Raw genomic sequence first — 14366 nt, 5'->3', positions numbered from 1 at the left:
CACGGCCTCTCAGTCCTCGCTTCATCCTCTCAGCCGCCCTGCTCTGTCATCTTGCTCTTTGACACTCTGCGGACATGTTAAGAGTGAGATACTAATGTATGTGAGGAAACACGTTAAAGAGAAAGTAGCACAGGGATATTAAGTAAGTGGCCCGAGGTCACAGAGCAGCAGGACAGGTGGGTGCACCCAGGCAGACGCCCCGAATTTGTACTATTGAAGACACCTTGCTCAGGCCTCTGTGCACATTGAGAATCTCTGTTTCCCTCCCGCGAGTCTTGCCCTTGTACCCTGGTAGCTCTAGAAGGCCGTGCTGTTAGAACTTGGGCAAGAGGCAGAGGGGAGCTCAGGCAGGCCCCACACCCCAATACCCACAATACCCAGCACCAACTTCCACAGTTACTGCATTCTGGCCAATCCTGGGCCCTCCTCCCCTTTCTCCATCACTTCCTGGTGGCTTTTCTTATTTTCATGGATGTTTTAAAGGAAACTTTAGTTTGAGTTTCTCCACAGTTACTCTTTTTCTTATGCAAAGCGGGTCAGATTTCCCCCCATATCATCCCAGTTCCCCAAACTTGGATGCATGTCCTGCCCCCTCCCGATCCCCACAGATGTCTCCCTCACCTAGCAGGGACTGCTGTTTGAACTTCCTCTGCTCTGTCACTTCCCGCGTGTGCGTTTCCTGTGCTCTGCACACATGTGACACTGTTTCACATTTGTGTTATCCTCCTGGCTTCACTGCTCCCAGTCCCCGGATTTCCCGGATCAGGCCCCAAATGGTGACACTTCCTCACCTTAGACAGAAGCGTCTTTGGTGCAGTGGACGGGCGCAGCCTCCTGACCAGTCCTCCCTCGGCGCGAGGTCGCCGTGCTCAGATACCAGCAATGTGTTTTAACGTCCAACCGTGTTCCTGCTGTAGAGCGGGGCAGCTGAGACTGTTGCATTCATACTCACACTACACACACACACGCATGCTCTACCTGCACACGTTTGTGTCATACATGTCCCAGCGTTCAAAGGCTGCTACCAGCTGGAGCCTTCACTGAGGACACTGTTCCCAAACCACAGTTAATTGTGGGAGCCCCTCCGTTCTCAGCATCAGGTCACTGTGGTGTCTTCTGTTGCCCAAGCAGGGCTGAGTTCACCCTCCTCAGCCCTGCCTGTGCGGCATGTGAGGGAGCCGGGCGTGGGGTCCCGGTGTGACCCTGGGGAGCCAGGAAGGCTGACCCTCACGAGCACTCTCCTGCAGCCATGAGCTGCCCTCTCAACAGCAGCTACGAGTTGTGTTCCCACGGCTGCCCACTGTCCTGCGGAGACCAGCCAGTGCCCGGGGGCTGCGGCTCCGACTGCCACGAGGACTGCATGTGTGATGAGGGCTTCGTGCTGAGCGGTGAGTCCTGCGTGCCCCTGGCCTCCTGCGGCTGCGTCCACCAGGGCGCCTACCACCCGCTGGGCGAGAGCTTCTACGAACCAGGCTGCAAGTCACTGTGCCACTGCCACGAGGGCGGAGTGGTGACCTGCCAGCCCTCCACCTGTGGCCCCCACGAGGCCTGCCAGCCGTCCAACGGCGTCCTGGGCTGTGTGCCCGTGGGCTCCGTCACCTGCCAGGCGTCGGGAGACCCCCACTACACCACCTTCGACGGCCGCCGCTTCGACTTCATGGGCCTCTGTGTGTACGTGCTGGCCCAGACCTGCGGGAACCGCACGGGCCTGCACCGATTCACCGTCCTGCAGGAGAACGAGCGCTACAGCAGCCGTGCCAGCGTCACCAAGGCCATCACTGTGCTGGTGGATAACTACAGCCTGCGGCTGGAGCAGAGGAAGTGGAAGGTCACGGTGAGAGCAGGGGAGGGCCACGAGGAGCAGGAAGGGATTGGGTGGTGTGTGGGTGCGGCGGCACCATCTGGCCTTCTCACAGGGGCCTCAGAGCTCTGCGGGCAGGGAGGATCGAGGGCCAAGGGACAGAAGGTGTCACTCAAAGCCCAGTCCGGGTCCAGGCAGGAGCAGGCCTGCCACGTGCAGCCAGTGGCCCTGTTCTCTCCAGGCTCCCTGCCTCTGCTGCTCCACCGTCCCTCTGAGGGGCTGTCCTGGCCCCTGTTCTCTTCCACTTCCACGTCCCCCCTCCAACCCTGGCTCAGCCACCTCCCAGGTCTCCCGCCTGGAGCAGGACAGGAACAGTCTGGGGAAGTCCAAGGACAGGACCGTCCATGATGTCCCCATGTCCGTGCCAGCTGCTCCTGTGCCCACACTGCCCTGCCCCTCGTGTCGCTGAGCACCTCCCAGCCACACTGTCCTGTCCCCCGTGCCAGCACATGCAGGTGCCATGGTTTGCTGCCCTTTTCAGAGGGGCTGGTCCCATCTCTGGCCAAAGCCCCCTGTAAAGGCAGGAGCGAGCCCGTGACTGTGTCCTAGACTCTGTGTTCTGGGCTTGGTGCCCCGGGGCGCTTCCGTGAGAGAAGGGTTTGCTCTCTTGGAAACTGGCATTTCACTTACCTGGAGGGATGGCCCCCCAAGGAACCACTGACACGTGGGCATCAATCGTGGGCTTACAGTGGCACGGACGGCGAGTGTGCCGGTTGGCAGAGGCTGCTCCTGTGCTCACTGTGCCCTGGTCATTGGTGTGGCCGGGCTCCTGGAATAACCCCCATTCTTTCTGGTGTTCTTGCTGCTTTGCACACATCTGTAGCCCCCAAATTCTCCGGGGGGTGCAGCCTTTTACCATCCCCATTTTATGGATGAAGAAATGAGGTGCAGAGATTAAATCACTTGAACTTAACCTGTCGCTCTGTGCCGGGAGTGTGGCGGTTGGCTGTGTGTTTAGGAGAGTTTCCAGGAGCTTGTCTTCCTCCCACCTTCTCTCACTCCTCACGCCTCCCAAGGAATCCAGGGCTCACCCATGCGGTCGGGGAGGACAAGCTATTGAGGCTTTGCTGGCGCCCAGCTGCAGCTGAAGCACTAATTCTTAGCCCACGGATATGACGTTCCTTCCCCAGGCCGCGAGCTTGGCTTTCTATTCACTGATACTTAACGCAAAAACCCTTTACATCAGGTCCTCTTCAAAAACACTTCCAGTCTTACCAGTAACCGTGTGAAATGCTCCCAGAGCATCCATTCTGGGCCACACACATTTCTCAGCACTTTTCAAACAGGAATGGGTCTAACCTGACGACAGCCCCGTGGGGTAAGGACAGAAACGCAGAGAATGGATTCACCGCCCACATCCCAGGGAGTGGAAGGGCAGAGATGAGTCGTTCCCAGGCGGGTGGCCCCAGGGCCATCACCACGTTACAGACCGCCGGGGAGTGGGGCCAAGGGAAGCTGTCAGGCTGGGCCGCCTCTGAGGCCTGTCAGGGTCCTGTGACTGCCACTGCAAATCGCCACCACCATGACAGCTTGAAAGAGCAGAAATTTATTTTCTCACTGCTGTGAGGCAGGGCCCATGCGCCCAGATGTCAGCCTGGCTGCATCATGCAACGGCTGTCGGGAAGATTCCTTCCTCCCCTCTCCCGGCTTCTGTGGCCGCAGGTGTGGCATATGTCGTGGCCACATCCCTCCAGTCCCAGCCTCTCCTCACCTTCACGAGCCCTCTCTCTGTGTCCCTGCGTCTTCCCTTCCAGCCTGTCCAGGGTCCCCTCTCATCCAGGATGAGGCTCACTCCCTTCATCACATCTGCAAATATCCTCACTCCAGATTAGGTCTACACTGGGTTCTGGTGCAGGTGTCTCGGGGAGCACCATGGAGCCCACGGCAGCCATTATTCCATGCCACTTGTCCAGAGTGGAAGCCAGGCCCAGCGAGTTGAGATGAGGGGTCAGAGGCATTGGACTCTCAGGCGTGCCGCCTAAGTGTGCCCTCCCCCGCTGGCAGGTGAATGGCGTGGACATGAAGCTGCCCGTGGAGCTGGCCGAGGGCCGGATTCGTGCTTTCAAGCACGGCAAGGACGCGGTGATCCAGACCGACTTTGGTCTGCGTGTGGCCTACGACCTCGTGTACAATGTGCGGGTCACGGTGCCAGGCAACTACTACGAGCAGATGTGTGGCTTGTGCGGAGACTACAACGGCGACTCCAAGGATGACTTCCAGAAGCCCGACGGCTCGCAGGCAGGCAACCCCAACGACTTTGGCAACTCTTGGGAGGAGAAGGTGCCAGGCTCACCCTGCCTGTCGCCGCCCCCCTGCGAGGACTGCGGGCCAGTTTGCACCCCTGAGCAGGAGCAGCAGTACCAGCAGGAGAAGTTCTGTGGCTTCCTCACCAAGCCCACTGGGCCGCTGGCCGCCTGCCACAAACTGCTCAGCCCCCAGGGTGCCCTGAAGGACTGCATCTTCGACCTGTGCGTGAGCGGCGGGAACCTGAGCATCCTCTGCTCGAGCATCGAGGCCTATGTGAGCGCCTGCCAGGCAGCCGGAGGCCATGTGGAGCCCTGGAGGACCGAATCTTTCTGCCGTGAGTGCGGGTTCAGGAGGAGCAAAGCCAGGGGCAGACAGGGAGGTGGGGCTGGGCAAAGGGCAGGCTGTGACAGGGAAGCAGGGAACACGGGGTGTTGGGACCGCTCTCCACGGGCGCTGACGGGCACGCTCTCTCTGCAGCAATGAAGTGCCCCCCCAACAGCCACTATGAGGTCTGCGCGGACACCTGCTCCCTGAGCTGCTCGGCCCTCGGCACCCCCCAGAACTGCCCCGAAGGCTGTGCTGAGGGCTGCCAGTGCGACCCTGGCTTCCTCAACAGCGGCGAGGCCTGTGTGCCCATGGAGGAGTGCGGCTGCTATCACAACGGCGTCTACTACGAGGTAGTGGGATCCCGGCATCCCGGGCAGAGTCCAGGCCTCAGCCCCAGCCCGTCCCTTAGTGTTCGCGCTGGGAATGGAGAAACAACCCTGAGCATCTGCTCCAGAGCCTTTGCCCTTACTCCCTCTTGGAATCTCTCCTGCAGCAGAGGCTCAGGGGAGAGTTTGCAATAAATGAGTGCGTGAGTGAGGGAGTGAGGGAGCCAGTGAGTGATAGCGAAGCTATGCAGCCCCTTTGTTTCTCAGACATGGCATTGCCTTGCTGAATAGGTGGGTTTCATGTGCTTGGGTCCTGCTCTGTGCACAGCAGCAGCGATGGCAGTGTAGCACCCACCTGACGCCCGCACCCTGTGTCCCCACAGCCAGACGAGTCGGTGCTTCTTGACAATTGCCAGCAGCACTGCGTGTGCCACGCTGGCAAAGGCATGGTGTGCAAGGAGCACAGCTGCAAGCCTGAGGAGGAGTGCCGCGCCCAGAACGGCCTCTTGGGTTGCTACCCCAACAGCCTTGGGAGTTGCCAGGCATCCGGGGACCCACACTACTTGACCTTCGACGGCCGGCGCTTTGACTTCATGGGCACCTGCACATACCTGCTGACCGGCACGTGCGGTCCGACTGGGATGCTGCCCGCCTTCCGGGTGCTGGTGCAAAATGAGCATCGGGGCAGCCAGACCGTGAGCTACACGCGTGCCGTGCGCGTGGAGGCCCGCGGCGTGAAGGTGGAAGTGCGCAGGGAGTACCCCGGGAGAGTGCTGGTGAGTGATGCCCCTGGCACAGTGGAGGTAGGACAGACCCTGAGACTTGGGAGGGCCTCTGGGTTAGGGTGGGGCTGGACGGGAGGCAATTCTGTGGTCAGTGTAGGAACGGGCCCCCGCCTAGCAGGACCCCTCCCCTGGGCCTGTGACTTTGTCTCTCTGGCCTAAGTCTTGTCCTCCATCAGACGGGCCAATCCAATACCACACCCAGGGGTGTCAAAATCAGGGTACCGCAGGGATTTAACCAGTTAATATTGGCCCCTGTGTAGAAGGGCCCTTGCCACCCAGGAAATTTTCAGTCAATGTTGACTTCACATTGTTAGGTATGAACCCCCGCAAGTTGTAGTCTGGGCCTATTCTGGAAGATAATGACTTTTGGACAGTAAGGTGACAGGTGAAATGTAAGCAAATAGAGGTATGCGTGTGAGTTGTGTGTGTGTGTGTGTTTGGGGTTCACAGAGTCTCCCAACTACGCCAGGGAATGGAGACTACCAGATGGGCACCCCCCTGGGCACGTTTCCGTGTGAACGTCCTTTGAAGGTCCTTACTCAGCAAAAGTGCAGAACCACCGATTTTTCTTTTCAAATGACGAAAATCATGCAGCTAAGGAGTAGCAGAATCTGAAGCCAGGCTGTCTGCCTCCAGAGTGTATACTCTTTTTTTCAGAAGATTTTCTTTATTTATGCATACAAAACTGGGGACGAGGCCATAGGTGCGGGGGTAGGCAGGGAATGGACTCACCAGAGACAGAGTGGGGAGCAAAAGAAGCAGACTGCCTGAAATACACTGTTGGGGGAACAGCGAGAGCGACGGGAGTGGTCTGCTGTGCCACGTGGGTCAGCTCCATGACTCCTGAAGGGAGAAGGGACAGCAGCCAGATGAAAAGTGGTAGGTGGTCTTCTTGGCACAGTGAAAAGACCTGGATGCCAGATTCAACTGGGAGAGTTAGAGAAATATCAGGAAAGCCAGGGTGACAGGAAAGATGACAGATGGGGAATGGGGTATAACTGAGGTCAGGGAGGTGATGTTCGGTGCAGAATTAGCATGATACCTGAAGGATGACAGGAGGTGCACTCTGTGCCAGGCAGAGGGAGCAGCCTGAGCAGTGGCCCTGAACTGGGGCCTAGCATAAGGGACCTTGAGTACACTGACCTCTGTGGACCCCAATCTCTTCCCAGGTGGATGGTGTCCTTCAATACCTGCCCTTCCAGGCGGCAGATGGGCAAGTGCAGGTGTACCGCCAGGGCCAAGACGCCGTCGTGCGCACGGACTTTGGCCTGATAGTCACCTACGACTGGAACACCCGAGTGACTGCCAAGGTGCCGAGCAGCTATGCCGGCATGCTGTGTGGGCTCTGCGGAAACTTCAATGGGCGCACGGAAGACGACCTGGAGCTGCGCGGAGGAGGCCAGGCTGCCAATGCGCTGGCCTTTGGAAACAGCTGGCAGGAGGAGACAAGTCCAGGCTGCGGAGCGAACCCACCAGGAGACTGTCCCCAGCTGGACTCCATGGTGGAGGAGCAGCTGCAGAGCAAGAAAGAGTGTGGCATCATCGCCGACCCAGACGGTCCCTTCAAGAAGTGCCACTCCAAACTGGAGCCAGAGGGCTTCCTGCGTGACTGCGTCTACGACCGCTGCCTGCTGCCCGGCCAGCCCGGGTCTCTATGTGACGCCTTAGCTGACTACACGGCCGCCTGCCAGGCCGCCGGGGCCACCGTGGAGCCCTGGAGGACCGAGGAATTTTGCCGTGAGTATCGCGAGGGCCCTGGTGTTGGGAGCGGTAGGGGGGCACTCAGCCTGTTGCCTATTCATGAACGTGTCCTATCATGAGGTCATCATCCTTCTAACGGCCCTAGGAGGTTGGCGGTGTGGGTAGAGCCGTTGACGGGCAGGAAGCCAAGGTTCTGAAAGCTTCAGCTCCGTACCAGGGACCATGGCCGCAGGGCAGTCGCAGGTGCAGGGAATCCTCGTAAAATGACCTTTAGATCTGGGGACCCTATTTGATTCCCCCATGGTGGGAGGGCCATCAGCAATCACCACCGACCCTGCACACTTCTTGGCCCTAAGGGGGTGCATATATGGACATTGAATTGCTGTAGAAATTCCGGAGCCTCTAAGTCCCTAAGTGTTCAAAACAAACAAGGTTGTTGTGAGTTATCCTTGCGGGAGCCTTAGTAGTGATCACACTATTAAACATCCCAGGAGCATCATGGGAAGGGCTGTCTAGTGAGACAATGGGCCTCCCCCTCCCGCTCTCACCTGTTGTTAGAGGAGACGGGGCGTCGTCCCCGTCGTCCTGGTTTTCACTCTTGTAGATGTGACGTGAGCAAGTAGGTGGCAGTGGAGGGCCCTTCTCTGGCCCCTGTGAGCGGAGGGCGGCACCACACAGGGAGACCCCATGACACCCACCTCTTTGGGCCTCCCGGCCTCTGATTCTCTTAGTCTCTCCACCACTGGAGAGGAGCAGAGTGGAGGAGTGGCTGCGGCGTGCTGATGCGTCCATCTCCCACAGTGCGAGCGCTGAGAAGAGGTGCCCCATGGCCCTGGCGGGGTCCCCCTCAGGGGAGGACACCGCCTTGAGAGGCGAGTGGCCGGGGCCGGGTGTTCTCTGCTAAGTGGAGAAGCACCTTCACAGGGGAGTCTTTTCCGCCCACCACAAGCCCTTTCCGGGTGGGGATGCCATCTGGATTCACAGCTGACCCCGCAGGCTTCTCCCCAACACCAGGCAGCTCTGTGCTCACGGCCTCTCAGTCCTTGCTTCATCCTCTCAGCCGCCCTGCTCTGTCATCTTGCTCTTTGACACTCTGCGGAGATGTTAAGAGTGAGATACTAATGTATGTGAGGAAACACGTTAAAGAGAAAGTAGCACAGGGATATTAAGTAAGTTGCTCGAGGTCACAGAGCAGCAGGACAGGTGGGTGCACCCAGGCAGACGCCCCGAATTTGTACTATTGAAGACATCTTGCTCAGGCCTCTGTGCACATTGAGAATCTCTGTTTCCCTCCCGCGAGTCTTGCCCTTGTACCCTGGTAGCTCTAGAAGGCCGTGCTGTTAGAACTTGGGCAAGAGGCAGAGGGGAGCTCAGGCAGGCCCCACACCCCAATACCCACAATACCCAGCACCAACTTCCACAGTTACTGCATTCTGGCCAATCCTGGGCCCTCCTCCCCTTTCTCCATCACTTCCTGGTGGCTTTTCTTGTTTTCATGGATGTTTTAAAGGAAACTTTAGTTTGAGTTTCTCCACAGTTACTCTTTTTCTTATGCAAAACGGGTCAGATTTCCCCCCATATCATCCCAGTTCCCCAAACTTGGATGCATGTCCTGCTCCCTCCTGATCCCGGCAGATGTCTCCCTCACCTAGCAGGGACTGCTGTTTGAACTTCCTCTGCTCTGTCACTTCCCGCGTGTGCGTTTCCTGTGCTCTGCACACATGTGACACTGTTTCACATTTGTGTTATCCTCCTGGCTTCACTGCACCCAGTCCCCGGATTTCCCGGATCAGGCCCCAAATGGTGACACTTCCTCACCTTAGACAGAAACGTCTTTGGTGCAGTGGACGGGCGCAGCCTCCTGACCAGTCCTCCATCGGCGCGAGGTCACCGTGCTCAATACACTCAATGTGGTGCAACGTCCAACCAAGTTCCTGCTGTAGATCAGGGTAGCTGAGACTGTTACATTCACACTCACACTACACATGCACACGCATGCTCTGCCCGCACACGTGCGTGTCATACATGTCTCAGGTTTCAAAGGCTGCTACCAGCTGGAGCCTTCACTGAGGACACTGTTCCCAAACCACAGTTAATTGTGGGAGCCCCTCCGTTCTCAGCATCAGGTCACTGTGGTGTCTTCTGTTGCCCAAGCCGGGCTGAGCTCGCCCTCCTCAGCCCTGCCTGTGCCGCATATGAGGGAGCCGAGCGTGGGATCCCGGTGTGACCCTGGGGAGCCAGGAAGGCTGACCCTCACGGGCACTCTCCTGCAGCCATGAGCTGCCCTCTCAACAGCAGCTACGAGTTGTGTTCCCACGGCTGCCCACCGTCCTGCGGAGACCAGCCAGTGCCCGGGGGCTGCGGCTCCAACTGCCATGAGGACTGCGTGTGTGATGAGGGCTTCGTATTGAGCGGTGAGTCCTGCGTGCCCCTGGCCTCCTGCGGTTGCGTCCACCAGGGCGCCTACCACCCGCTGGGCGAGAGCTTCTACGAACCAGGCTGCAAGTCACTGTGCCACTGCCACGAGGGCGGAGTGGTGACCTGCCAGCCCTCCACCTGTGGCCCCCACGAGGCCTGCCAGCCGTCCAACGGCGTCCTGGGCTGTGTGCCCGTGGGCTCCGTCACCTGCCAGGCGTCGGGAGACCCCCACTACACCACCTTCGACGGCCGCCGCTTCGACTTCATGGGCCTCTGTGTGTACGTGCTGGCCCAGACCTGCGGGAACCGCACGGGCCTGCACCGATTCACCGTCCTGCAGGAGAACGAGCGCTACAGCAGCCGTGCCAGCGTCACCAAGGCCATCACTGTGCTGGTGGATAACTACAGCCTGCGGCTGGAGCAGAGGAAGTGGAAGGTCACGGTGAGAGCAGGGGAGGGCCACGAGGAGCAGGAAGGGATTGGGTGGTGTGTGGGTGCGGCGGCACCATCTGGCCTTCTCACAGGGGCCTCAGAGCTCTGCGGGCAGGGAGGATCGAGGGCCAAGGGACAGAAGGTGTCACTCAAAGCCCAGTCCGGGTCCAGGCAGGAGCAGGCCTGCCACGTGCAGCCAGTGGCCCTGTTCTCTCCAGGCTCCCTGCCTCTGCTGCTCCACCGTCCCTCTGAGGGGCTGTCCTGGCCCCTGTTCTCTTCCACTTCCACGTCCCCCCTCCAACCCTGGCTCAGCCACCTCCCAGGTCTCCCGCCTGGAGCAGGACAGGAACAGTCTGGGGAAGTCCAAGGACAGGACCGTCCCTGATGTCCCCATGTCCGTGCCAGGTGCTCCTGTGCCCACACTGCCCTGCTCCTGTGTCGCTGAGCACCTCCCAGCCACACTGTCCTGTCCCCGTGCCAGCACATGCAGGTGCCATGGTTTGCTGCCCTTTTCAGAGGGGCTGGTCCCATCTCTGGCTAAAACGCCCTGTAAAGGCAGGAGCGAGCCCATGACCGTTTCCTAGACTCTGTGCTCTGTGCTTGGTGCCCCGGGTTGCTTCTCTGAGAGATGGGTTTGCTCTCTTGGAAACTGGCATTTCACTTACCTGAAGAATTGGCCCTCCAGGGATCCACTGACACACGGCACACGGTCATGGACTTGCAGTGGCACGGTTGGCGAGTGTGTCGGTTGGCATAGGCTGCTCCGGTGCTCACTGTGCCCTGGTCGTCGGTGTGGCCGGGCTCCTGGAATAACACCCATTCTTTCTGGTGTTCTTGCTGCTTTGCACGTACCTGTAGCCCCCAACTTCTCTGGTCGGTGCAGCCTTTTACCATCCCCATTTTATGGATGAAGAAATGAGGTGCAGAGATTAAATCACTTGAACTTAACCTGTCGCTCCGTGCCGGGAGTGTGGCGGTTGGCTGCATGTTTAGGAGAGTTTCCAGGAGCTTTTCTTCTTCCCACCTTCTCTCACTCCTCACACCTCCCAAGGAATCCAGGGCTCACCCATGCGGTGGGGGAGGACAAGCTATTGAGGCTTTGCTGGCGCCCAGCTGCAGCTGAAGCACTAATTCTTAGCCCACGGATATGACGTTCCTTCCCCAGGCCGCGAGCTTGGCTTTCTATTCACTGATACTTAACGCAAAAACCCTTTACATCAGGTCCTCTTCAAAAACACTTCCAGTCTCACCAGTAACCGTGTGAAATGCTCCCAGAGCATCCATTCTGGGCCACACACATTTCTCAGCACTTTTCAAACAGGAATGGGTCTAACCTGACGACAGCCCCGTGGGGTAAGGACAGAAACGCAGAGAATGGATTCACCGCCCACATCCCAGGGAGTGGAAGGGCAGAGATGAGTCGTTCCCAGGCGGGTGGCCCCAGGGCCATCACCACGTTACAGACCGCCGGGGAGTGGGGCCAAGGGAAGCTGTCAGGCTGGGCCGCCTCTGAGGCCTGTCAGGGTCCTGTGACTGCCACTGCAAATCGCCGCCACCATGACAGCTTGAAAGAGCAGAAATTTATTTTCTCACTGCTGTGAGGCAGGGCCCATGCGCCCAGATGTCAGCCTGGCTGCGCCGTGCAACGGCTGTCGGGAAGATTCCTTCCTCCCCTCTCCCGGCTTCTGTGGCCGCAGGTGTGGCATATGTCGTGGCCACATCCCTCCAGTCCCAGCCTCTCCTCACCTTCACGAGCCCTCTCTCTGTGTCCCTGCGTCTTCCCTTCCAGCCTGTCCAGGGTCCCCCCTCATCCAGGATGAGGCTCACTCCCTTCATCACATCTGCAAATATCCTCACTCCAGATTAGGTCTACACTGGGTTCTGGTGCAGGTGTCTCGGGGAGCACCATGGAGCCCACGGCAGCCATTATTCCATGCCACTTGTCCAGAGTGGAAGCCAGGCCCAGCGAGTTGAGATGAGGGGTCAGAGGCATTGGAATCTCAGGCGTGCCGCCTAAGTGTGCCCTCCCCCGCTGGCAGGTGAATGGCGTGGACATGAAGCTGCCCGTGGAGCTGGCCGAGGGCCGGATTCGTGCTTTCAAGCACGGCAAGGACGCGGTGATCCAGACCGACTTTGGTCTGCGTGTGGCCTACGACCTCGTGTACAATGTGCGGGTCACGGTGCCAGGCAACTACTACGAGCAGATGTGTGGCTTGTGCGGAGACTACAACGGCGACTCCAAGGATGACTTCCAGAAGCCCGACGGCTCGCAGGCAGGCAACCCCAACGACTTTGGCAACTCTTGGGAGGAGAAGGTGCCAGGCTCACCCTGCCTGTCGCCGCCCCCCTGCGAGGACTGCGGGCCAGTTTGCACCCCTGAGCAGGAGCAGCAGTACCAGCAGGAGAAGTTCTGTGGCTTCCTCACCAAGCCCACTGGGCCGCTGGCCGCCTGCCACAAACTGCTCAGCCCCCAGGGTGCCCTGAAGGACTGCATCTTCGACCTGTGCGTGAGCGGCGGGAACCTGAGCATCCTCTGCTCGAGCATCGAGGCCTATGTGAGCGCCTGCCAGGCAGCCGGAGGCCATGTGGAGCCCTGGAGGACCGAATCTTTCTGCCGTGAGTGCGGGTTCAGGAGGAGCAAAGCCAGGGGCAGACAGGGAGGTGGGGCTGGGCAAAGGGCAGGCTGTGACAGGGAAGCAGGGAACACGGGGTGTTGGGACCGCTCTCCACGGGCGCTGACGGGCACGCTCTCTCTGCAGCAATGAAGTGCCCCCCCAACAGCCACTATGAGGTCTGCGCGGACACCTGCTCCCTGAGCTGCTCGGCCCTCGGCACCCCCCAGAACTGCCCCGAAGGCTGTGCTGAGGGCTGCCAGTGCGACCCTGGCTTCCTCAACAGCGGCGAGGCCTGTGTGCCCATGGAGGAGTGCGGCTGCTATCACAACGGCGTCTACTACGAGGTAGTGGGATCCCGGCATCCCGGGCAGAGTCCAGGCCTCAGCCCCAGCCCGTCCCTTAGTGTTCGCGCTGGGAATGGAGAAACAACCCTGAGCATCTGCTCCAGAGCCTTTGCCCTTACTCCCTCTTGGAATCTCTCCTGCAGCAGAGGCTCAGGGGAGAGTTTGCAATAAATGAGTGCGTGAGTGAGGGAGTGAGGGAGCCAGTGAGTGATAGCGAAGCTATGCAGCCCCTTTGTTTCTCAGACATGGCATTGCCTTGCTGAATAGGTGGGTTTCATGTGCTTGGGTCCTGCTCTGTGCACAGCAGCAGCGATGGCAGTGTAGCACCCACCTGACGCCCGCACCCTGTGTCCCCACAGCCAGACGAGTCGGTGCTTCTTGACAATTGCCAGCAGCACTGCGTGTGCCACGCTGGCAAAGGCATGGTGTGCAAGGAGCACAGCTGCAAGCCTGAGGAGGAGTGCCGCGCCCAGAACGGCCTCTTGGGTTGCTACCCCAACAGCCTTGGGAGTTGCCAGGCATCCGGGGACCCACACTACTTGACCTTCGACGGCCGGCGCTTTGACTTCATGGGCACCTGCACATACCTGCTGACCGGCACGTGCGGTCCGACTGGGATGCTGCCCGCCTTCCGGGTGCTGGTGCAAAATGAGCATCGGGGCAGCCAGACCGTGAGCTACACGCGTGCCGTGCGCGTGGAGGCCCGCGGCGTGAAGGTGGAAGTGCGCAGGGAGTACCCCGGGAGAGTGCTGGTGAGTGATGCCCCTGGCACAGTGGAGGTAGGACAGACCCTGAGACTTGGGAGGGCCTCTGGGTTAGGGTGGGGCTGGACGGGAGGCAATTCTGTGGTCAGTGTAGGAACGGGCCCCCGCCTAGCAGGACCCCTCCCCTGGGCCTGTGACTTTGTCTCTCTGGCCTAAGTCTTGTCCTCCATCAGACGGGCCAATCCAATACCACACCCAGGGGTGTCAAAATCAGGGTACCGCAGGGATTTAACCAGTTAATATTGGCCCCTGTGTAGAAGGGCCCTTGCCACCCAGGAAATTTTCAGTCAATGTTGACTTCACATTGTTAGGTATGAACCCCCGCAAGTTGTAGTCTGGGCCTATTCTGGAAGATAATGACTTTTGGACAGTAAGGTGACAGGTGAAATGTAGGCAAATAGAGGTATGCGTGTGAGTTGTGTGTGTGTGTGTGTTTGGGGTTCACAGAGTCTCCCAACTACGCCAGGGAATGGAGACTACCAGATGGGCACCCCCCTGGGCACGTTTCCGTGTGAACGTCCTTTGAAGGTCCTTACTCAGCAAAAG

General features: G+C 59.3%; 1 protein-coding gene across 1 annotated transcript in view; it reads left to right on the top strand.

The window, feature by feature from the left end:
- FCGBP (Fc gamma binding protein) overlaps window positions 1-14366 on the top strand; it is a 53428-nt gene that overhangs the window by 13573 nt on the left and 25489 nt on the right. Inside the window, exons 8-16 of the mRNA XM_054697181.1 lie at window positions 1248-1834; window positions 3866-4442; window positions 4586-4785; window positions 5145-5537; window positions 6716-7283; window positions 9521-10107; window positions 12137-12713; window positions 12857-13056; window positions 13416-13808. Of these exons, the coding sequence (XP_054553156.1) occupies window positions 1248-1834; window positions 3866-4442; window positions 4586-4785; window positions 5145-5537; window positions 6716-7283; window positions 9521-10107; window positions 12137-12713; window positions 12857-13056; window positions 13416-13808 (4082 nt within the window). The remainder of the gene's footprint in view (window positions 1-1247; window positions 1835-3865; window positions 4443-4585; window positions 4786-5144; window positions 5538-6715; window positions 7284-9520; window positions 10108-12136; window positions 12714-12856; window positions 13057-13415; window positions 13809-14366) is intronic.

This window comes from Talpa occidentalis, unplaced genomic scaffold, assembly GCF_014898055.3.
Source record: "Talpa occidentalis isolate TD23 unplaced genomic scaffold, MPIMG_talOcc4v2.1 talOcc4.17, whole genome shotgun sequence".
Classification (NCBI taxonomy): domain Eukaryota; kingdom Metazoa; phylum Chordata; class Mammalia; order Eulipotyphla; family Talpidae; genus Talpa; species Talpa occidentalis.
Note: the sequence above shows the minus strand (reverse complement) of the source record. Positions and strands in the feature narration are given on the sequence as shown.